Below are 24,971 nucleotides of genomic sequence, written 5' to 3' on the forward strand. Positions count from 1 at the left end.
CAAGAAAGGGCCACCAACTTTAGAAAATGGAACTTTGCAATTGTCTTTATAAAGAATGCATTAATAAAGTGGATTACAAATGCAATTTGTCCTCTTTGTATCTCATTCCATACTGAGTTGCATTGTATTGTTGATCAGAATGCAGCCCATATTTGAGATGAATGATGACTAAAGCCCAAGGACATTGTAGATATGGAAAGTTTTAATAGATAATCCTCATGCTATAATTTGCCCTGTCCACTTGCATGGAACCATACTCCTGTTTGATTCAGACATAGACACACCCCCTTAAGATAGTCAAATGAATGTTCAGAGAGAGAAAAAAAGAGAGCAAAAGAGAAACATATTCTACCTGCACTTGTCTACATTCACTAAAGAGTGGGATATATTAGAGTACATTTTTGGCCTATCTCAGGTTTGTTTGTTTTTGCCGTTGACTAAGCATGGCAATACTAGTACAACACCAGTACAACATATATCTGAGTACTGGTGACTTTCTGCACTCTTCTACCTCTGACAGTATATATGCCACACTGATCGGAACAGACGGGACAAGTGAGCGCACGAACTTGGCCAACTGTGTCCTAGATGTCATGACTGGAAAGGTGAGTTATGAGCTTTGCGTACCTCACGTTGCTTGACAGTGACAGATTGTCTTTTTTTGTCTGTCTTTTTTGCATGTTTTTTTTTTAACCCTGCAGTGAAACAAATATAAAAGCTAATCGATAACTGAGTTGTTGCAGTTAAGAATTGCAAATATGTGTAATAGCCCTTCACTCAAAGTATAGACGACTGATTGTGGTAGAGGCACCATGAAGAAGACAGATTTTTTTCTAAAATATCACTTTCAAGGCTGCTTTTAAAAGTGTGATTTAACCTGAAACAAAACTGGCAACTTCAAACAATATACAGGATTATACATAATGTCGATAGGAAGATGTTCACAGAATTGGTAAAATAATTTTGCCAACACTGCTGGAGACTAACATGGTGTGCAATATCATGCTGTATGTTCATTCATGAGAGGTAGACTGTAGTATGTATGTCAAATATTGATAAGGTGAGACATTTGGGTATCTTAAGCACATGTGGGACATTTGCATCAGCCATTTTCTCTGACCGTGACTGGAAATTAAGATTGTCATGCAAGTGAGTTGGAGTGTTTTTCATATTCACTCACCATCATTGTAGAGTCACGAGGATGATGGCATTCTATATTAGTAGTGACATGTACAAAGTGACAGGCCTCAAGGAGGATAGTCTCCTAAAACATTTTTATAGTATTTTTAAAAGGTTAGTTCACTTCCAGGTGCCACCTTGACAGCCCCAAAAGTAAACTTTTTTGCTCATGTGGATTTTTACACTGTTTGGCTCTGCTGTAAAAATGGCATGTTGGACAAAAAAGCTTTTGGGCAAAATCAAAAATATTTTTGTCAAAATGACTTGCCTCATGTAACTGCCACATCTCCATTCTCTACAGACAGGGACCTACACTGTGACCACCGCCTCAACTCTGGGGCAACTCCTCCTGGTTAAGCTGGAGAAAGAGCAGTACCTCTTCCTGCCAGAAAACAAGTGGTTCTGCTCCAAGGTTGTCGTGACGACACCTGAGCATGATGTCATCTACTTCCCCTGTTACAAATGGGTGTCCAGAGGGGAGGTTGTGGAGCTGAGAGGAGGAAAAGGTGTGCCCTGCATCAGCAATTTTTCTGGGAATATAATACCCCAGTCAATGTTATTTATCATATAACTTCTGCATAGCTGTATAACTTATATTACAATAATGTTGCTAAGATATGATACATTTGCCTACTTTGACCTTCTTTGCTCATCCTCTGTCATCTTTCTATGCCTCTCCACTTCACAGCCAGGAAGGTTTTTGAGGATGAGCTCCCTCTACTGGTGCACCATCGTAAAAAGGAGCTGGAGCATCACAAGAAACTGTTCCAGTACGTTTTTCACTTCCCAGCTCAACACACTGACATAACTGTCCATCTGTATAAGGCTGTAGATTACTGTGAGTATATGTACACGTCTCTGTAACTGTTCACATTTCTTTGTTTCAATAAGTGTGTGTTCTTGTCCCACCCTCAGGTGGAATGAGTTTGCTGAGGGACTTCCCCACATTAACAGTGCCAAAGAACTCTCAGCCCTTCCTGCTGAAGTTCTATTTTCCTTTTCCAAAGAGGTAGAGACAATCTACACAAGAGAATCAGGGTAGGTTCAAAGCAGTGCATAAAACCCACCAATATAAAGCCCACCAGTGCATAAAACCCACCAAAACCCACCAGTGTAGCATTCTTCCATCTGAAGATGCAAACACAAAACCATCCCTAAGACTGTGAGATGGTAATGACATAACATGAAGGAAATATCCCTGTAACCTTTCACCTTTCGCCTTTAACCCCATCTACCCTCTTCCAGAATGTTTGAGCTCAAACTGAAGGGCCTTTCAGACTCCACCGAGCAGTGGGAAGACTTGGATAAGATGAAAAAAGTATTCTGGTTCAGAAAGACACCCATCTCAGGTAAAAGAGCAGACCCCTCAAGTTAAAACATCAAACATAGGGTGCATTATTAGATGTAATTGCAGCAAACAGCAACTTGCTCTTACATCAGTGGGCCCTACCAGCTTAAAAAATTATACCAAATGTCCTTGCTCTTCGAAACCATACACTTATTAGGCTAGTGCATACTGCCATAACTCTGTCCTAGTGAGACGTGTTTGTTGAATCAATCTAGAGATGTGTTTAAGCTTACATGGACATAATACCTCCATCCTAGAATATGTCTCTGAACACTGGAAGGAGGATGACTTTTTTGGGTCCCAATTTCTGAATGGAACCAACCCCAATGTGATCCAGCGCTGCACAACGCTTCCCCCCAACTTCCCTGTCACAGACGAGATGGTACAGCCCTTCCTGGAGGACGGGAGTTCCCTGGCGACGGAGATGAAGGTATGAAAAACAAGTTGGTCTTAGCCACGCCTTGGATCTCTAAATATGCTGTATAGATTTGTATTTTATCACAGGTGGGTGGTGCTAGTTAACAATACAATGGAGTTAGAGGAAGGGTTTCTTCCCCTAAACTGATGGTAAAATTTAATTTGGTGTTGCACAGGGTTCATTGCTTGTGCCCCTGCTGTTCCCTTATACAACCCCTTGATACCTTAAATCGTATATTTTGTCTTTCTGCTAGTAGGAGCCATTGTGTGAGCGGCATGAGCTACTATAACTACTTTAAGTAAATTAAATTAGACCACAAATGCCTTAACTTCCATCTTCTTTTGTCCTCCCTACAGGAAGGAAACATATTCATTTGCGACTACAAGAGGCTTGAGGGTGTGCCAACCCGGGTGGTCAATGGTAAACCACTGCCTCTCACTGCTGCTCTCTGCCTGTTCTACAAGAACCCAGAGGACAATCTGACACCTATCGCCATCCAGGTACACACACCTGCACCAATGGCATACTTAAGTGACATAGACATTAGGGTCAAATGGTAAACTAAAACATGCAGCTGTCTTCAGAAAAATGTCTAGACAATTCAGAATAAAGCTAAAAAAATACAGATGTAAGGTCTTAATTTGATCACCCTGTTGCAGGAAAACTTTTAGTATATTTGAGGTTTAAAGGGACTTCTGAAGTTTGTAATTTCCACTTTGAAATTTCAGACTGGATATTCCCTTACCAAAAAAGTATAAAAACCCTACAAAAATGTCCATTAATTATAATCCACTTAATAATTCACATTTCCTGTTGCTGAAGGATTATTTTCCTCCTGTAGCAAACTCGCTCAAATTAAGATCCTACATCTGTAGTACCATCTTAACTGTTCCACAAAGCTCAACCAAATGTCATTAGAAAAAAAGAGGAATAAAACAACCATTAAACAACAATTAAAAAATCATTTAAAAACAAGAGAAAGAATGTCTTGTTAACAGTAAAGAAAGGAAAAAACATGCTAAACACTTCTACTCAAAACAAAGCTACTTTCCACAGTTATCATTACATCACAGCCCCTAATCAATATCATGTATGTACAGTATTCAAGGCTATTTAAATTATAGATCTGAGAAGGGGGAGTCAGTCCATGTTTGGATCCATATTTGAATGTTGATATGACATTAATAAGTTTATTTGCCAAAATGCTACATGTTTGTGTATTGAGAACTGTACCTGAACAATGTTGTCATAAAAGTTGTGTTTTTGTTAAAACTTGCCTTTATTCCTTTGGTTCTGGGTTTCTCTGACCTCACAGCTGGAGCAGCAGCCCTCTCAGCAGAACCCCATATATCTGCCTAGCGACTCTGAGCACGACTGGCTGCTAGCCAAGATGTTTGTGAGGAATGCAGATTTCATTGAACACCAGAATAGCTATAATCTGCTGGGCACTCATTTACTGGCTGAGGCCTTTGCTATGGCAACCCTCCGGAACCTTCCTATCATGCACCCTCTCCACAAGGTATGACAACCTGACACAGACTGGGGTCCCACCAAACAATCAACTATCAAAAAGTGTCTTGTTTCAAGATGGAATCCTCATTAGGGGAAATAGCACCACTGTCTGCCCCAGCACCTTTGTTATTGTTTTTGTTGTGTGGATGAAACGGACGTGAACTGCGTCGATCAGTGTGGTAAAACTAATTGCAGTACATATTCTTCTGTTCTGTCGCGTGTGCAATGATATTCGAGGGGAAAACACAGTGTTCGTTGTTTGCAGTAACTTATTTGTTTCTATAATATCCCAAACGGATGTGGCAGTTTCACCATTAATGATTCCATTTTTTACTTCAATTTACTATGTTAGAATAATGGGATGTCAATATGTTAAACGTGACCCGGGGCAGTGAAAAACATGATTATCCTGTCTTTTATATATATTTCCAAACTATGAGGTTGGAATAATACAGTGATATTGTGAAAATGGTGATAATGCCCTTTAAGTGCAAGAGGTGTTGGAAAAGACAGACTGAAATTTCAGTTTGTTTTGATGGGAAGGAGTTTCGACCTGCCTGGTGACGTCATCAAGTGGTAAATTAATTAATAGACCAATAAGAAAGAGCGTTCCAAACCTTTTTAGTTTTTAGTTTCCCCCTTCCCACTCAGACCGCTCCCAAACAGTCCTAGCAAAATTCTTGCTTGAGAAATTGCTCCTTGCTAAGAAGCTACTTGTGTTTCTTTTTGACCATTTTAATTGAAACAATCACAGTAAGGCACTTTATTGTTACCCATAAATGATTTGATATTGAGATATAAATGGCTGCATTGGACCTCTTAAGGACCCCTTTTTTTCACCGACACCGATCCCGAATACGTTTTAACAAAGATTTTTCGATGTATATTTGTAACTTTCTTTACTTCCCTCTTCCTAATTGTCTGTACTCGGTCCAGTTGCTGATTCCCCACTTCCGTTATACCTTGCCGGTAAACACCATTAGCCGTGAAATACTTTTTGGACCTGAAGAAGGCTTAATTAAGGTATTTAAATAAGGTAAAAGTATACACAGCTTAAAAGCTAACCCAATAGACATTGCTACCCTAACGATAACAAATGCATATTTTATTGAAGTGTCCCGAAAAATTACAAAAAAAGCGAACATTTATCCAGGACACCACTTTAGGACTGGAGGGGTTGAAGGAACTCTTGAAAAGGGCACACTCAGAAATCACCTACAGCTCCCTCTGTCTGCCGGAGAACATTGTTGCACGAGGACTGGAGTCCATCCCCAACTTCTACTACAGGGAGGATGGCCTGAAGCTGTGGAACATCATCAACAGGTGGAGCTATGGCTACACTGATGGACGTATCAGTAATACCTTAGTAACCTTAATGGGCAATTAAATAATTGTATTGTAAAAAATAACACAAACATAGATAAGTGCTTGATTGTTGTGATGTGAAGCTTTGTCCAGGGGATGGTGGAGCACTTCTACTCCTCTGACAGTGAAGTGTCCAGGGACTCTGAGCTTCAGGACTGGATCCACGAGATCTTCATCCATGGGTTCCTTGGAAACGGAAAGTCAGGTATGATGACTCATCAAATGAACAGATGAAATGTCACTGTTGTAGTTCTATTGTTTAAGATCCTTCTCCTCATCCACTGATGTCACCTTCCCAGGAATCCCTCAACGTTTTGACACAGTGAAGGAAGTCATCAAATTCATCACCATGGTGATCTTCACTGTGTCAGCACAACATTCTGCTGTCAGCATGGGACAAGTGAGATGAGGAAGAGAGCAAAACAAGTTAACAAATTACATTGCAGGACTGAGTATATATATATATATATATATATATATATATATATATAAAATATGTATTTTTATTTAAAAAACATAAATAATATATATATATATATATATATATATTTTTTTTTACATATGACTACTTTCTCTTTCCTAGTTTGACTACTGCAGCTGGGTACCCAACAGCCCCATATTTCTATGCAAAGCTCCTCCCACTACTAAGGGGTGCTCTAGCATGAGCACCATTTTTGAGACACTGCCAGATGTCGCCTCAACAGTGAGGGGAATGGCTTCCACATGGCTGCTCAGCAAGAAATACTCAGACTTTGTGAGTTTTGACCTCAATGATTTGACCCGCTTAGATATGGTATTTTTAGAGTCAAATCTGTGATGTGCTGTGGTCACTGTTGCTGCAGTCATTGACCCTGTTCGAATACAATTGCGTCCTTCCTTTCTCCCTTCCCACCCTATTTGCTTGAGGTAATCACAGGTCTCTGTGTGGGTTAGGTGAAAACATTGTTTCCACCAGAGGAGGCTGGTGGGAAGAGCTATAGGAGGATGGGCTCATCGTAATGGCTGGAATGGAATGGATAGAACAGTCATGTGGTTTGCATATGATTCATGTGTTTGATACTGTTCCAATTATTCCATTCTAGCCATTACATTGAGCCAGTCCTCCTACAGCTCCTCCCACCAGCCTCCTCTGGTTTCCTCCCCATTGCTTTCAACAATCTTACAGTTACAGATCAGCTATTTCCTCAAGGAAATAAGAAAAGAAGGGTGCATTTTGAAAGTATTCAAACAGGGACATTGTTGCTCAAGTCTAGTCTATACCTGACACCAATGAAGTGGTGGGAAAAGTGGATATGTCATACTTGAGTAAAGATACCTTCATCGAAGTGACAGTCACCCAGCAAAATACAACTTGAGTAAGAATTTTAAAGTATATATTTAAAGTATAAATATACTTAAGTATCAAAAGTAAATGTAATTGCTAAATATAATAGACCATTTTTTTGTGATAGCCAGGGGCATACTCCAACACTCAGACATAATGTACAAATTAAGTATTTGTGTTTAGTGAGTCCACCAAGTCAGAGGCAGTAGTTATGACCAGGGATGTTGTCTTGATAAGTGTGTTAATTGGACCATTTTCCTGTTCTGTTAAGCATTCAAAATGTAACGAGTACTTTTGGGTTTCAGGGAAAATGTATGGAGTAAAAAGTACATTATTTTCCTTAGGAATGTAGTGGACTAAAAGTAAAAGTTGTCAAAAATATGAATAGTAAAGTAAAGTATAGATACCCCAAAAAACTACTTACTGTAAGTAGTACTTTAAAATATTCCTAATTAAGTACTTTACCCCACTGCTCCAATGACCCGACAGGCCTAATCATCACAAATACATAACTCACTCACTTGCTTCTTCTTATATCTGGAGATTTTCTTCTCCCACAAAGTAATACATTTGAATATCGTCTGTTTTCCTCAGATCCCCCTTGGCTCATACCCAAATCAATACTTTGACGAGACTGATGGATACTTTGACGTGACCAAGCAGATGATGAAGCACTTTCAGGCTGAGTTATCCTACCTCAGTGAGTCAATCGCTGAGAGGAATTCCACATTTACACCACCTTATAACTACCTGAACCCTGCCGAGATGGAGAATAGTGTATCTATGTGAGCTGGTTCATGTTACCATAATGACTGAGCATGCAAAGTTGCTCGCAAGCCCTGTAGTACAGGGCATAGTAGTGTGTCCAAGGAATACAGTATACCCTGCTGCCAGTAACCAGAGTTATGCAAATCTGTTACTAATTATGACCATTCAAGTGAACATTTTATTTAACCTTTGGAAAGATGGAGAATGTAAATATACTCCATCTTGTCTTCTTTGATCTCAATAACCATGTTTTATTGCACTTTCTCTCAAGTTAACTTTTAATTATCAAATAAATTAAATAAATTAAAGTTTGTCTGATTCACTGAAGCTCTATGGTGCTGATAAAAAAATATCAAAGAGCTAGACAAACACAAGGAAGATCATGAAAGGTGTTATTGAAGATTCATTTTATTAAACAGCAACAAAATCACATGCATTGTTGGGACAGCTCCATGTGGCCACGCATGACTTCTCTTCCTTTGTGTGTTGTGGTCACTTTCTGGTCCAACCCACTGGTCCTTCAAGTCCAGTTTGCACATATCACATATTGATCCCCACCATATTCATTTAAATGAGGATGCTTTTGGTACATTGGTGTAAGAGTGACCAGGGACTTGCACATGTCATTAAAGTGCTATGGAAAATAACTTGCTGAAAGGCAAGACAGTGAAAATATTTATATTTCTTTCTATGTATAGTCAGTATTTGTCCAAGAAAATCATGTTACCAAAATAGGGGCACGATTTAAACACCAACAAACCATGCAAGTTAAATAGTACTAATTTACATCTAGTATGGATACATTGCAGGTCAAGAAACCTACTGTAACCGTGTGTCAAGCAGATCAAGTATTATTTCATACATTAAGGCTCTTCTTCAACCGTCATACAACACGGGACACAGGGAGAATCTCAAATGCATACTGCTGACATCCTCTCCTCCTCAAAACCCATTGGATGAGAAAGCCAGAGGTCCCTCCTCTCTGACCTTCTCCTCCAATGGGTTTTGAGAAGGAGAGGACACAAGTAGTATGCAATTGAGATTCTCCCACATTATTTTTCAATATAAAAAAATACATGTAACATCAAAACCTATGGTATTAAATTACACAGTGTAGCTAACAGAGGTTAGGTCATGTGTTGCTCCTGGAGTTTCAAGATGGAGAGGAGGGATCGGTCTCTGGCTGTGCACATGGACGGCAGTGGAACAGCCTCCATCTTGCGCTCGACGGTGTTGTAGCGGCACGTCCTCAGATGGTCGGACATGCTGGAGACTTCGGCGAACCGCCACTCACTAACGGGGCTGAAGGCAGTGCTGAATCTCCACACCTGCCCAAACAGAACAAGAGAGTATTGATAAGAGGGCAAGAGAGTTCAATCCAGTAGTATTAACCTATACATGCAAACATTTAAATGGGGTATAGGGTAAGGGATTTAACATCAATGCTATTGTACATGTGTCAGTGTCGAAATAAGAAGACCCTATCGTGGCAGTGGCACGCTAAAATCCCAGACTGGGAATGTAAATCCTCAGATGTGGTTGTAAATATGGCTGTAAACTATAATACTGGCGGTCTAAAAATCAAACTTTTGCACATCTTATGGTCCTGGTGGTCCAGTTTCAGCCAACCAATGTGAGTTATTTACCCTGTCTTTGATCTGCCATGAGAAGGTTCCGTTTGGGTACTGCCTCCTCTCCCACCGTAGTTCCACTATCCCCCGGGACTGCAGCAGGCTAGCACACACGTCCCTCATGGTCCGCGACACCACGGACAGCTGGCACAGGCTAAAGCCGTCTAGGAAGCGGGCCACATGTTCCAGCACCTCAAAGGGAAGCCCACTGAACTGGTCTGATTGGGACTCGCCCAATGGTTCCCCCCCAACGGGGCTTGGCTGCACCCCAAATGACCGAAGGTTCCGGTCATGGATGACCTTTGAACCCTGGGATGAGGGGCAGAACCTGCGCTGGGAGTAGGTGCAGCCGTAGTAAGCCAGGGGACAGCGGTGCTCCATCCAACCGTTGAGGCCCGCGTGGATGTCCTCGTGGACGTTCTTGAAGTGGGAGGAGTACTCATCCCTGCGGAACAGCTGGCCACAAACGAAGGAGAACATTTGCTGGAGACGATTACATGGCATGTTCCGGATCTGTGGAACCTCCTCTAGAACCAGGTCCAGGCGGAGGGTGCGGAAGGGGCTGGGGTAGGATAGTTGGGGCGCGTGGTCGCAGGCAGCCGCAGACGCTACGTCGCCCACCCTTGTGCTGGTCACCAAGATGGCCGCTGGGAAAGTGAAGGTCTGCGTGCCGAAGTCGACGTGGAAGCCGTCTACATAGGTCGTTTCAGAGATCCTGCGGCACTTGCGAGACTCCTCCAGGCAGAAGAGGAGGGCTGCTGTGATCAGGTCGATCTCCCCCAGGCCCATGGGGTCGTCCTCCTGCTCCAGGTCTGATGTATCCACTGCCTTGTCCTCCATTTTGGGTCTAAACCTAACCCGGACCCTTCGTCCATTGGACAGAGCAAACTGGCCCAAGCCTCTGAGCAACTGGTGGTTCTGGAACTTCCTCTCCAGCCCTCTGTCCTCTAGGACCACGTGGCTGGCCCTGTGTGCAATACCCTGGTGGATATGCAGGGGTGGTGCTAGTGGAGGGTCTGGGTGAGACTGGGGTTGTGTCTGTGACTGAGACACACAGGACCCTTGAGGCACAGGTGACAGATTCAAGTCATCTTGCACCTTGACTAGGCATACTGTTTCACTGGTGGACCAACTGGTTCCAGGCTGTTGCTGGTCTGCTGAATCTGAACCTAAGACCTGCTCCTGTGGCCTCTTCTGGGAGCCTTCACCACTCAAACAACCATTACATAGGCTCTGTCCATCCATCCCCTCAATACTCTTTGAGGCCCTACCTAAAAGCTCCATCTGCATGTTGCCATCAGCAACAACATTCATGGCAACCTCACTGTCGGTTCTGCTGACCACTCTCAGCGGTCCGACTGATGATCCTGCCTCAGCATCTTTCATCTCAACATTAATTGAGTCTGCATCTTCCAATTGGTGGAAGCTGCTGTTAGGTTCCGCCTGAGGGTGAGAGGGGGCTCCATTGATTGGGTCTGTGTATTTTACTGTGTTGCCGAGGTCACCCAGGGCTGTGACCAGGCTCCTCCTTAGCTGGACTGTAGCCTGGTGGAGTTGGTGCAGCTGTCCATAGCACTCCTTCAAATTCACACCCTCAGCTACAGGACCTTTGACCTCCAGTCTGTTGTGAAGCAGCATCTCCTCATTCCTGTCACTGCTGTTCTCGCTATGCTGAGGCTCCAGCACTGCTCCTCCGTTGATGTGTTGCTCTGTGTTGTTATCAGAGGTGTTGTTAGCGCTGCTGAGGACGTCCAACGCGGCGGCAAGGCTCCTCGCCGTCTCCACTGTGGCCTCGTACAGCTTGCTATACCGCTCCTCGTTCAAACCGTTTATTCCGTTGGCAATTTTATCCTTTGCTGAGCCCAGCGGTGGTGTCAATGGTGGTTGTGAATGCGTCGTCATTGGTGGTGGTGACTGCGGCGTCAATGGTGGCGGTGACTGCGGCGTCAATGGTGGTGGTGACTCAGAAGTGGCAGCTATAGGGTCGGCCACCACCAGCACAGCTGAGTCCGAAGCAGTGTCCTTCTCACTCTCTACGGCGACAACCGTTGGCTGTCTTTCAACCGTGGGCGCCATGGCGACCACCTTGAGGGACTCGATCAGTGTGTGTTGGTCCTGCAGGGCGAGCGCCATGTCCAGCTGCTCTGTCTCCTCCACCCCCCAGCTCAGGCTCTCGTATGAGGTGTAGTCCAGGCAGCTGATCGGCCATCTGTTCCACTCCATGGTGCAGCACACCACGCCCGCTGGGCACACCTCCAGATGCGCGGGAATCCGGGTCCGCACCAGGGTGGCAGGGCAGCCAAAGCCACTGTTCAGGCAGGGCACCCTCTCCAGGGGGCAGAGGAGGCGGTGCTCGGGTCCTTTGCAGATGTGGAAAATGGCCCCGCAGACCAAGGGGCAGGTGACCAGGTCACAGGAGATACCAGGTTCAGGCCTGGTCATGCACCTCTGACTCAGGCAGGTCACACAGTGGGTATGTTGCAGCTCCATCTTTAAGAAGAGGGGGAGTGGAGTTTCTGGAGGGGTGTAAGGTGGAGCAGGGAGGTGTGGTGATGGGAAGGAGAGAGTCCACAACACAGAGGAAAAAGGAGACATTATACACAGGAATTAATGTTAATTTGTGTGTACAAGCGGGTGCATACAATACAGTACACTAGTCATTTCAATTTGGTTGAAAAATATCAAACCCAGCCATTCATTCCTCAAGTAGCAACAGTGTAGCAAGGAATAATTTGGATAGGAAATGAGTTATCTACAGTAGGTTAGCTCAGTTCAATACCTAAGCTAAAGAGCGAGCTAGCTTAGCTATGTTGAGTCATTGTAACACCAATAGCCTAATAATAACTTGGCTGACCAGCTACTTAGCCAAAGTTAGCCGCTAGCTAGCCAGCTTTGTCAGCAAAGGAAAACAAGCCAGCTATTAAGGTTCAGCTTGATAAACCAAAAGCAAACCTAATGAATGAAGAAATACTATTTGAAGGACTGATTTCACAGACTGGTCATGCTGATGGTGGGATTCAGTGTAGCTGTTGAGACAACTCCGAACATCGCAAGAAGACCGTGTCGCAGTCTGAGTGACGAAAGAGCCACTAACTTTCAGCTGTCCCATGAACAACAACTCAGAAAGAAACTTCAATTCTTGTCTAATTACCGTAGCGTTGACGTGACTCGATTGCTCAAACTCCACGACTATAGTAATCCAGCTACGTGTCCGTTCATATTACAGTTACAAATAGATGTAAACAACTTTTTCCTATACATCTCTCCTCTTGTCTTGTCTTTCAACCAACCTCCCTATGCGTTGTCCGCTGTTGCTTCTCCTTCTATTCTAAACTGAGAGATGATCCTTGGGATGTGTGTTCCCATTGGACAATGGTTGTCATGTGGGTCGGGGTGTTCCTTCCTTCTTATAGAAGTTTGCGAGATAGGTCAAAAAAATTAATTCATCTTCAACCTAGGAAGTTTGGCCTGTGAAGTTTTCATAAAACTACTCTCATTACATCTCTAAGTAATCGTATACCATATCTTCATACCACGTTTTGATATTAGGTAGTAATGCGATTCTTGATTAGCAACTTGAAATTAGCAACTTGTATCATTTTGATATCGTTTGCTGAGACGCTAGTTGATGTCGTCATCACGCAGCAGGCACGTAATGATAAAATCGTCAACATCCGATTCAAGAGCGGGCATGGCTTTTTGCAATGTAAGTATAGTGATCAATTAATAATACATACATTCATTTCGAAGGATTAAGAAAAAATATAGGCTAGATCTACACCATAGTAATGAATGCAGCTTTTTATGGTCTTGAGAACGAGTCTGTCTGCTAAACGTTAGTTGAGCGAGCTAATTCAGGAAAGCCAGCAGACCAATTGCAGACTTTCATAGTCAAATCTCAGAATAGCCATTGGATTTTAAAACATCTCATTCTATCTTTTTTTGCGGTATACCAGACCACGTGATAAGCAATACCACCTCCAGAGAAGAACAGATATAGCCCTTGGTTCACTCCAGACCTGACTGCCCTCGACCAGCACAAAAACACCCTGTGGCGGACTGCAATAGCATCGAATAGTCCCCGCGATATGCAACTGTTCAGGGAAGTCAGGAACCAATACACACAGTCAGTCAGGAAAGCAAAGGCTAGCTTTTTCAAACAGAAATTTGCATCCTGTAGCTCTAACTCCAAAAAGTTTTGGGACACTGTACGGTCCATGGAGAATAAGAGCACCTCCTCCCAGCTGTCCACTGCACTGAGGCTAGGTAACACTGTCACCACCGATAAATCCACGATAATCGAGAATTTCAATAACCATTTATTGAAATTACTGAAAAAAATTACTTTATTTTCTGAAATTACTTTATTTACTGAAAACCAACATTTTCAGACAAGATAGAACGGCCAAAGGGGGCTGTGTTGCAATGTACTGCAAAGATAGGACAGAACTCTGCAGGCTACTATCCAGGTCTGTACCCAAACAATTTGAACTTCTACTTTTAAAAATCCACCTCTCTAAAAACAAGTCTCTCACCGTTGCCGCCTGCTATAGACCACCCTCTGCCCCCAGCTGTGCTCTGGACACCATATGTGAACTGATTGCCCCCCATCTATCTTCAGAGCTCGTGCTGCTAGGCGACCTAAACTGGAACATGCTTAACACCCTAGCCATCCTACAATCTAAGCTTGATGCCCTCAATCTCACACAAATGATCAATGAACCTACCAGGTACCACCCCAAAGCCGTAAACACGGGCACCCTCATAGATATCATCCTTACCAACTTGCCCTCTAAATACACCTCTGCTGTTTTCAACCAAGATCTTGGTGATCATTGCCTGCATCCGTAATGGGTCAGCAGTCAAACGACCTCCACTCATCACTGTCAAACGCTCCCTGAAACACTTCAGCATGCAGGCCTTTCTAATCGACCTGGCTGGGGTATCCTGGAATGATATTGATCTCATCCCGTCAGTAGAGGATGCCTGTTTAAAAAAAAAAAAAAAAAGCCTTCCTAACCATTTTAAATAAGCATGCCCCATTCAAGAAATTTAGAACCAGGAACAGATATAGCCCTTGGTTCACTGCCCTTAACCAACACAAAAACATCCTATAGCGTTCTGCATTAGCATCGAACAGCCCCCGTGATATGCAACTTTTCAGGGAAGCTAGAAACCAATATACACAGGCAGTTAGAAAAGCCAAGGCTAGCTTTTTCAAGCAGAAATTTGCTTCCTGCAACACAAACTCAAAAAAGTTCTGGGACATTGTAAAGTCCATGGAGAATAAGAACACCTCCTCCCAGCTGCCCACTGCACTGAAGATAGGAAACACTGTCACCACCGATAAATCCACTATAATTGAGAATTTCAATAAGCATTTTTCTACGGCTGGCCATGCTTTCCACCTGCCTACCCCTATCCCGGTCAACAGCACTGCACCCCCCACAGCAACTCGCCAAAGCCTTCCCCATTTCTCCTTCTCCCAAATCCAGTCAGCTGATGTTCTGAAAGAGCTGCAAAATCTGGACCCCTACAAATCAACCGGGCTAGACAATCTGGACCCCTTTCTAAAATTATCTGCCGAAATTGTTGCCACCCCTATTACTAGCCTGTTCAAACTCTCTTTTGTGTCGTCTGAGATTCCCAAAGATCGGAAAGCAGCTGCGGTCATCCCCCTCTTCAAAGGGGAGGACACTCTTGACCCAAACTGCTACAGACGTATATCCATCCTGCCCTGCCTTTCTAAAGTCTTCGAAAGCCAAGTTAAACAGATCAATGACCATTTCGAATCCCACCGTACCTTCTCCGCTGTGCAATCCGGTTTCCGAGCTGGCACCTCAGCCACGCTCAAGGTACTAAACGATATCATAACCGTCATCGATAAAAGATTGTACTGTGCAGCCGTCTTCATCGACCTGGCCAAGGCTTTCGACTCTGTGAATCACCGTATTCTTATCGGCAGACTCAGCAGCCTTGGTTTCTCAAGTGACTGCCTCGCCTGGTTCACCAACTACTTCTCAGACAGAGTTCAGTGTTTCAAATCCGAGGGCCTGTTGTCCGGACCTCTGGCAGCCTCTATGAGGGTGCCACAGGGTTCAATTCTCGGGCCGACTCTGTTCTCTGTATATATCAATGATGTCGCTCTTGCTGCTGGTGATTCCCTGATCCACCTCTATGCAGACGACACCATTCTGTAATCATCTGGCCCTTCTTTGGACACTGTGTTAAAAAACCTCCAAACGAGATTCAATGCCGAGACGAGATTCAACAAACGAGATTCAACTGCTCTTAAACGCTAGTAAAACTAAATGCATGCTTTTCAACCGTTCGCTGCCCGCACCTGCCAGCCCGACTAGCATCACTACTCTGGACAGTTCTGACTTAGAATATGTGGACAACTACAAATATCTAGATGTCTGGCTAGGCTGTAAACTCTCCTTCCAGACTCATATTTAACATTTCCAATCCAAAATTAAATCTAGAATTGGCTTTCTATTCCGCCTTCACTCACACCGCCAAACATTCCCTGGTAAAACTGACTATCCTACCGATCCTTGACTTCGGCAATGTCATTTACAAAATAGCCTCCAACACTCTACTCAGCAAATTGGATGCAGTCTATCACAGTGCCATCCGTTTTGTCACCAAAGCCCCATATACCACCCACCACTGCGACCTGTATGCTCTAATCGGCTGGCCCTCACTACATATTTGTCGCCAGACCCACTGGCTCCAGGTCAACTATAAGTCTTTGCTAGGTAAAGCTCCACCTTATCTCAGCTCACTGGTCACGATATCTACATCCACCCGTAGCATGCGCTCCAGCAGGTATATCTCACTGATCATCCCCAAAGCCAACACCTCTTTGGCCGCCTTTACTCCCTGTTCTCTGCTGCCAATGACTGGAACGAATTGCAATAATCGCTGAAGCTGGAGACTTATATTTCCCTCACTAACTTTAAACATCAGCTAACCGATCGCTGCAGCTGTACATAGTTCATCTGTAAATAGCCCATCCAATCTACCTACCTCATCCCCATATTGTTTTTATTTAATTTTCTGCTCTTTTGCACACCAGTATTTCTACTTCCACATCATCATCTGCACATCTATCACTCCAGTGTTAATTTGCTAAACTGTAATTACTTCGCTACTATGCCCTATTTATTGCCTTACCTTCTCACGCCATTTGCACACACTGTATATAGACTTTATTTTTTTATATAGTGTTATTGACTGTATGCTTGTTTATTCCATGTATAACTCTGTGTTGTTGTCTGTGTCGCCCTGCTTTGCTTTATCTTGGCCAGGTCGCAGTTGTAAATTAGAACTTGTTCTCAACTAATGTACCTGGTCAAATAAAGGTGAAATAACAATATATATATATTTTTTTAAATCACTGCATTAAATCTCTGCAAGTCATTCTATTTGATTTATTTATTTAACCTTTATTTAACTAGGCAAGTCAGTTAAGAAGAAATTCTTATTTACAATTGTGGCCTACTAGGGATAAGTGGGTTAATTGCCTTGTTCAGGGGCTGAACAACAGATGTTTTACCTTGTCAGCTCGGGGATTCTATCCAGCAACATTTCTACCCTTTCTAACCACTAGGCTATCTGCCGCCTCTATAACTCCAAGCTATGTATTTGAGGTATATGGTTATTTTATGACTTGGGGTTGTTGGTTATTGTTTTAATAGACTTTATGTTACATTACAGAAAGAAAGCACACTGCACCTAAAGGAAATATCTTAAGTTGACCGATTGTGGGAAGTACTATAGTATGACTACTGTTAGCTCAAGGGACGAAGCACTCTTTACCTCTCCTCTAGTCACCTGCTACTTCATAGCCCTTGATGTGACCCTAGAGTCATACAATTTAAAGCTAAAACAAATCTATAGCTGTAAAGTATGTTGTCTCCAGATGGGCAGAGGTCAAACAGATGGGGCAAATGTTCACTAATGGCCTGCTACAACGCTGCTGCAGATGCTATACCATCCAGCTACAACGCTGCTGCAGATGCTATACCATCCAGCTACAACGCTGCTGCAGATGCTATACCATCCAGCTACAACGCTGCTGCAGATGCTATACCATCCAGCTACAACGCTGCTGCAGATGCTATACCATCCAGCTACAACGCTGCTGCAGATGCTGTACCATCCAGCGTCTTCTTCAAAGGGTCAGACCAAATGTCTAACCTCAACTTATTTGATTCAGCTTACCCTAATGAAGTGTTCCACTACTCATCTGAAATTGGGGATGTGGACAAAACGTTTTTCAAAGGGTGGTATCATTTATTACAATTTTTTCCCGTGAAGGACCGTCCGCTTGTGCTGTTTGTCAAAGGAGAAACAGATCTACTTGACTCTGATATTATCAATGAAGCAGGCAGTGATGGTGTGATATTGTTCAGTATCTACCTGCCACCAGACTTTCCCCCTGTCCTGCAGCCACTAACCATGGAGTTCTTTGGGCTCTTCAAGGCTGAGTTTTTCAGGGATGCTTGTGACATCCCCCCTTCTTATAGGGACTTTGTCCTTAGGCACATAGTTGCCACAGTGTTGAAGCAGACATAGGATGCTTTTGAAACTGAGAGGACTGTGAAGGATGGGTTCAGGAGGACAGGTATCTTTCTATTTGACCACCATGTCATGGCTAGGACCGTATGGTGTGGGAGGGAAAAGATGAGGCCCGAGTTCGGTTCTGCTGGACCCTGTGATGATGGGCCAAAGGAAAAACAACCCGAACTTGTGACAGACAAGTGTGACACAGTTCTTATGACAATAAGAAGGTATTAAAGGCAAGTTCCCTATAATAATTACTTTGAGTCTCGGAATATCCCGTGATTAATTTACACAAAATTAATATAACGTCATGTCACCATTGTATTGGTACATGTTGATCTTGTGATTTACAGGTGGAATCTGACGCCAAACCGGTGTTGCCTGGGTCGTTTCTGACAGTTTCTCTGCCATCAGAGTCTGTTAAGAAAGGAGATATTAGATGTGGTGGTTAAAAAATAGGAGGAAATTAAGGAAGAGTTGAATGTTGTCAGGCATATCTGCAATAGACCCAAATATTTTGAATAATGCCAATAATCAACATTAGATGATAATTATCAAGGAAAAACTGTCATGCTCCACTTTTCATACTGTATACCCACCCTGATCACAAGAGCCAGCTATAGTTCAGTTGAAGTGCGTTTGACATTTCTATTATGTTAGCCGTTTGTAATTAGAAGTTTTACTTTGAAGCCTTCATCATTTTTCTGTTCTGATGACTTCATTGCAGTATTTTCCAAGAGATCACAGCCATGACTCCATTGAGAGATGGGATGAGACTTCGGGCCCTGACGATATATCGGAAGCGTCCCAGGAGATAACAGAGGAATCTTCAGACTTATCAGACGGCCCTGATGAATCAAACAGATTTAGAATACGTTGACGAAGAGGTACTTATCATTTGGCCTGATATGGAGCAGAATTTCAAGACCAACATCAGAATCTATTGTAAAACAGGGGGAGAATGTAGCCTCTGTTCATACACGTGTTTATCTCTGTTTTGTTGCAGTTACCTGAAACTTCACAAGCTTTGAGAGGAAAAGCATCTTCAAAGTCACTGCTGCCAGAGAAACAGTCACCTCATGGTGAAACATTTTTAATTGCACTATTGGGCCCAATCTAAGTGTCTAACCACAGAAACACAGGTTAGAATGGTCTCATTTGAATTTTTAGCTCATCTATGCCTTTACTACGGAGATTTAAGTTGTGCTTCAAATATAGTTTTTTCATGCCGACAAGAAGTGAGTAAACAATACATACAGGGCTCGACATTATGGCTTGTCCGCTTCTCCGGGGCAATTTTTTAAAAACTGTCGGACAACCAGAATATGGATTTCAGTTGTCAGAGAAGGATGTAGAGTCTCACCAAAGCAGCGCAGAATATCCGGTCAGAAAATATATATATATATTTTTCGCTCTCTAGAATGTTGGATGATCTGGGCCAATAGCCCAAATCTATTTTTATAGCGGAAACTCTGGTGTTTTATTGTTATAGAAGCCCACATTTTATATTTTCTCTCCATTTTATATGAATATGACTTGGCCTGTTAAGCCACTCTTTCAGTTTAAGGCATGCTAGACTTTTCCTGCCGCGCTAGTTCATGATCAAACAAGTTTGAAGTTGTTTTTGAATAACCCCAAATCATGGGAGCCCTAAGGTAATAATGAAAGGGATATAAGAAACAACAGCAAGTTATAGAAATCAAATGAGACATTTTTACAAACCGTATAGTTGAGCAAAGCATTATAACACAAATGATGCATGCATGCGAGGCCGGGAAAGAAATCCTCATTTTGCCACCGAGCAAAAGCCTAATCCTACTAATTAAAATATCATAAAATCATTAAGACAATTAAAATTATAAGTATTTTCCAAACTATTCTAATACAGTGTTTAATATCCTACAGTTGCAGCTTTAAAATTGGAATAATAATGAAAGTCCGATTCTATACTATTCTCAATCAGATTTATTTTTAATTAGCAATATTTTAGGCCACAAGACCAAGATGGAAAAATCGAATGAGTCAAAAGAAAAGTTAGCCTACAGCTGACGAAAGCTTATGAAATAAATAATACGTAGTTGGGCTAGGCCAATTTTCATATTATTCTGTCAATGGGCAACCTACAATGCATATAGTAGCCGAGGCAAAAATGTGAACACATGTATAATTATCCAGTTCTGAGGACAGCGCAATTGTTTTGCAGCCCACGACAACCCATAACACACACAACCAGCGAGGCTCGTTGACTGTGACTCACTCATTCCATCTGCGACCTCTTCAGCGCACACACACACACACACACACACACACACACAGAGATAGCCAATGCAACCTCGTCTCAGAGCATTTCGTATCATTCTGTACGTAAATCCGAAACATTTGATTTAGTGTGATATGTTTCATATGGTATGTATTAACTTATGATTACAATTCGTATGATATGTTACGAATAGAAATTTGTACATTATGTTACATTCCATACATTTTGCTAAATTTGTGAAATGTAGGACATGTTACGAATTCCAGTTTATTGTTGCTCTGGTTAATTAAAGGGTTAAGGTTAGGGGAAGGGTTAGCTAACATGCTAAATAGTTGCAAAGTAGTTTAAAAGTATTTGTATAATTGCAAAGTTGCTAATTAGCTTAAATGTTAAAGTTGCCCATGATGAGATTCAAACACACAACCTCACGACAATTTCATAAATGTGTCAAGTGCAGCGTCTGGTTGCTCTTCATTACACACCACAGACCAGCAAATATTCTTTACATCTACAACATAGGAATCATTACAAAACTTGTATGACCTCTTATACACTATATTAGGCCCAGCCTTTGGAACTTTGGTTTTCATAGACTATATTGTGATCACTACATCCAATGGATTTGGATGCTGCTTTAAAGTAGATTTCTGCAGCATTAGTAAAGATGTGATCAATACATGTTGATGATTTAATTCCTGTGCTGTTTGTAACTACCCTGGTAGGTTCACTGATAACTGAACCAGGTTGCAGGTACTAGTTAGTTTGAAGATGTAAGCCAGTCAATATGTAAATCACCCAGATAATATAACTCTGTTGATATCAGATACCTTATCAAGCATTTCACATATGTTATCCAGATACTGACTGTTAGCACTTGGTGGTCTATAGCAGCTTCCCACCAGAATGGGCTTTAGGCGAGGCAGATGAACCTGTAGCCATATTACTTCAACAGTATTTAACATGAGATCCTCTCTAAACTTTACAGAAATGTGGTTGTGAATATAAATGGCCACAGCTCCAACTTTGGCATTTCCGTATTTTCTGTAACTCTTATAACCATGTATTGCTACCACTGTACCATCTAAGAGAGTTTCAGAGATTGTCCGAATATGAATGTCACCTGTTACTAGCAAATGATTGATTTCATGAACCTTGTTTCTTCAGCTACATATGTTAACGTGGGCTATTTGTTGCACTTTCCTTGGATGCTTGATTGTTTTATTGCTTTACTGGGAAGCTTAGCAGGGGCAGACATACTCAGGTTATTTTTATAAGTGCAGGGGGAGCTGCACACAGTGGACTTCCAACTAGGGCACACCGCCTCAGTGCTAACAGTATCACTCTGGTTCATAAGCACATGATTACTGCATACATAAGCTGTGGGATCAGCAGAGGCATTCAGGGCAGTAAGAGGGAAATAAATTAAGTTACTTACATTGTGTCTTCCAACGCACCTGGGATAATGTACATTTGCTGAAGCATTATGACAACTAGTCTCGAAGCCAGTTACAGAGGGCTAAAAGTCTGCAGAACCATTCAATGCCACGATGTAGGCAGCGAGACAGACATTATGGGCCGTTTGTTGGTGTCAAGTAGTGGCCCAATCAGTTCTTTAAAATCCATTTTCAGCTGTTCTGAGCTGCCCTTCATAATGTCATTGAATCCCACAGGAACTATGTTAGACTCAATTTCCTGACGCTGGTTTAAAGTGTTTGGGAGCTGCTTATTGATGTTCTATACTCGTGCTCCTGGATAGCACAAAGTATTTGCTCCAGGGACTGAGACATTGAACTGCCCAATACAATGGCTGGGGAAGGGAATGGTGAAATCCGCACATTCCCACCCATCACACAATTCGTTGAGTATTTCACGAGCCCACGAGAGGCAGGATAGCATACAGGATAGCATGTGAGCTCGACTTCTTTTAGTACAGAAATACAATTAAATTGGGATGGCCGCTAGAGGCGATAACATCGTCAATGGGTAAGCACAGAAAATGATTTCCGATCCCTCCTATGTACTTCACTAATGTTCAGTCACCCTTTTGGCCGTTGGCATTACAGACCTTTTGTTTCTTTGGGACAAGTAACTTCAGCTTTTGTCCTACTTGTCCGATGGCCAAGTGGCTAAAAACGTCAATGTCAAGCTCTTGACATATCCCTGTGTCAGTCAGAATACAGTGCACATCCCATCTAACATTTTCCCCCTCGTAATCTCAAATAAGGGGACTTTGTCTATGTCCCATCCCAGGCCAGAGCCAGACGTGCTTTGTAGGAATTAGGATTAGGCCTGTGATTTAGAAACTGTGTTACAATTTATGAATTTGCAATCTAATTTGATTTAATTATGTAATTTGATAATCAGGTTTGGTGGAGGAGTCTGGTGACAGCTCTGACGACGAGCCATTGGTTAAGATGATCAGGAAGCCTCTAACAGACTGCCAGCTGAGCGAGAGAGTGAAGGCACTGCTGAAATACACAGACATGGCGGATGTGACAATGAAGCAAATCTACAATAGAGTAAGAGGACATATATCCAACGTTATTAACATTTCCAGATCTAACTTAAAATCACATGCTGCACACCAGATTATGTAATCCTTCTCTCCGGATGATGTCATCAAAAACACTTATCTTCTATCATTTTTTACTCCAAAACAGAAATCTGCTGTTGGGGTGGTGCTGGAGATATGTTAATGTTGGGGTGGTGCTGGAGATGATGAATTTGATGTTGAAAAAGGGTGGAATTGTCCTTAAAATATTTTTGTGTAATCATATTCTTCCATTGTGTGATCTCTCTTAGCTGTTTGAGATGTGCCCCCGGTATGACCTGTCTAACAAGAAGGACATCATCAAGCAGACAGTGAAAGAGGAGATTTCTTTACTACCCAGGGTTTTAATCAAGCCATATTCATAGATTTGACAGATAACATTATAATCAATGATCTCAGGAAAACATAGTTGATATCGTGACAAAGACTCCCGTATATGCCTTTCCATTTATATTTTATTCATACATGTTCAGACTGTTTAAATACTATACCATTTCATACAACTTATTTGTTTTACTTGCCTAAGTTTTGTAAATAAAGTATTTATTGTACTGTACTGATTTGGTTTATGGTGCTCCTCTCTTCGGTACAGTGTACACACATTGCATTATTTATAAGCACTACCCAAATAAGATTTTGAGAAATCCCCACAGAGTGAATTTTCATTGTGATCCACAGAATGTTAGAGATGTTTACTGATCAACTGTAGACAACACCTTTCAATTTGGATTTGTTGTGGATACGTACAGCAGATGAGACCAGGTCATTAGCTTGCCCAGCAGCCCTGACCTCAGGCCCCACTGCTTGGAGTAATGCTCCTTTGCTCTCCCTTCATCTCCCCCTCCTCCCATAACAAGATTACACATTTTCTTCATGTCGTCAGACGCCATGTTCCCAATCTAAGAGCAGACTGACTCACTCTTCATTTGCATATGATAATACAAATGTTTAATGCTTAACTCATGTCCTCTTGACTAGGACGAAAGGCGGTTTCACCAAAAGAGCTGGCAGTACCTCTGGAGCACTTTCTGGCATGGCAAGCAGAGGTGGTATGCCTACTATAAAATGCATCGAATGTTGTCACCACCAGCTAATTCAAAAGGAACAGGGAAGGCTGTCCATGATATCAGTGCATAACTACCATGAATGAGACAGAATGTCCATATAGGGTTTTCTAATTGTGTGTACTTTTCATATACATAGCCTTTGATTAAAATAGCCTCTAGCCTATAGATTCTCATTGACAGGAAATTCCTAAAGTTTCCTAATTCCTAAACTTTTTAAAGTTTTGGCTTCATGCGAACCTGCACTCGAACGGTTTTGTTGAAATGTTAGGTTTGCCAACAGCGTTTCATTGATTTCATTGACTGCTGAGTTTTCAGTTGACTTTTAAGGCCACTGACGGAGGGAGGCTACATTTCAGTAGTCACTGCAGCGGTCGCGTGCATAATGACTTCACAGCGGGGTTTGTTCCTTTTGATTTCATCCTCTGTTACAATGTATCTGGTAGACCTACCGGTAGCGGTAAGTGGGGAAGCCTGAAAAAAACCCATATGACAACTTACGTGTTGTGATAGTTGCATTGTTTGCTCTATTACCTGTTAGTTCAAATGCCTTGCGACCGTGATATATAGGCCTAAGGCTGAGACGATAAGGAGACACGGTGGCATAATAAATTCAATCACACCTTTATTTCATCACAATGCATGTAACAAACAGTTACATCACCTACAGCATAGTCAAGTAAGTTAATGTTTCTGACATTCTCCCAACTACTAAATTACTATTGATTGAGAACCACAGAGTTACCGCAAGTCACAAAGAAACAGGAGCTGCCTCCACTATTCCAGCCCCATTTCAACTTCAACATTTCAACATCATCAAATCACCAATGTTTAGTCTAATACAGTGACAACTAAAAGATACCGAAAACTGTTTAGTCTAATACAGTGACAACTAAAAGATACCGAAAACTATTTAGTCTAATCGACGTAAACTACGCTGACCGGAAATCGGTCAAAATAAATAAATGAGGCACTAATGT

At 42.3% G+C, this 24,971-nt stretch overlaps 3 protein-coding genes across 8 annotated transcripts; 2 read left to right on the forward strand and 1 right to left on the reverse strand.

Annotated features, from left to right (window-relative positions):
* Positions 1-318: 318 nt before the first annotated feature.
* On the forward strand, positions 319-8,238 carry LOC110521065 (hydroperoxide isomerase ALOXE3). The gene is made up of 14 exons (XM_036976002.2): positions 319-605; positions 1,481-1,685; positions 1,868-1,949; positions 2,095-2,217; positions 2,425-2,528; positions 2,785-2,957; positions 3,302-3,445; positions 4,261-4,464; positions 5,394-5,480; positions 5,611-5,780; positions 5,906-6,027; positions 6,122-6,222; positions 6,406-6,576; positions 7,741-8,238. The coding sequence occupies exons 1-14, from the start codon at positions 444-446 to the stop codon at positions 7,933-7,935; spliced, it is 2,043 nt and encodes a 680-aa protein (XP_036831897.2). The 5' UTR covers positions 319-443; the 3' UTR covers positions 7,936-8,238.
* Positions 8,239-8,304: 66 nt separating this feature from the next.
* On the reverse strand, positions 8,305-13,178 carry fbxo30b (F-box protein 30b). Of its 4 annotated transcripts, none has more exons than XM_021600744.3 (3): positions 12,836-13,178; positions 9,561-12,061; positions 8,305-9,242 (listed from the first exon to the last, which is right to left on the reverse strand). In XM_021600744.3, exons 2-3 carry the CDS (start codon positions 12,033-12,035, stop codon positions 9,042-9,044), a joined length of 2,676 nt encoding a protein of 891 aa, XP_021456419.2. In that variant the 5' UTR covers positions 12,036-12,061; positions 12,836-13,178; the 3' UTR covers positions 8,305-9,041. The 4 variants fall into 4 exon arrangements, with proteins under 4 accessions (XP_021456419.2, XP_090089128.1, XP_021456418.2 ...); XM_090233002.1 differs by having other exon boundaries at positions 12,498-13,165; XM_021600743.3 differs by having other exon boundaries at positions 12,697-12,970.
* Positions 13,128-23,483, forward strand: LOC110522384 (protein DEK). Of its 3 annotated transcripts, none has more exons than XR_002473304.3 (5): positions 13,140-13,251; positions 18,844-19,003; positions 19,123-19,258; positions 22,741-22,895; positions 23,179-23,483. XR_002473304.3 is itself a non-coding variant. In XM_021600748.3 (5 exons), the coding sequence occupies exons 2-5, from the start codon at positions 18,968-18,970 to the stop codon at positions 23,290-23,292; spliced, it is 381 nt and encodes a 126-aa protein (XP_021456423.3). In that variant the 5' UTR covers positions 13,140-13,251; positions 18,844-18,967; the 3' UTR covers positions 23,293-23,483. The 3 variants fall into 3 exon arrangements, 1 of the variants encoding a protein (XP_021456423.3); XM_021600748.3 differs by having other exon boundaries at positions 19,123-19,198; XR_016495435.1 differs by lacking the exons at positions 18,844-19,003; positions 19,123-19,258 and having other exon boundaries at positions 13,128-13,251.
* The last annotated feature ends 1,488 nt before the right edge of the window (positions 23,484-24,971 follow it).

Source organism: Oncorhynchus mykiss, chromosome 4 (genome assembly GCF_057628025.1).
Source record: "Oncorhynchus mykiss isolate SJ-2025 chromosome 4, ASM5762802v1, whole genome shotgun sequence".
Classification (NCBI taxonomy): Eukaryota; Metazoa; Chordata; class Actinopteri; order Salmoniformes; family Salmonidae; genus Oncorhynchus; species Oncorhynchus mykiss.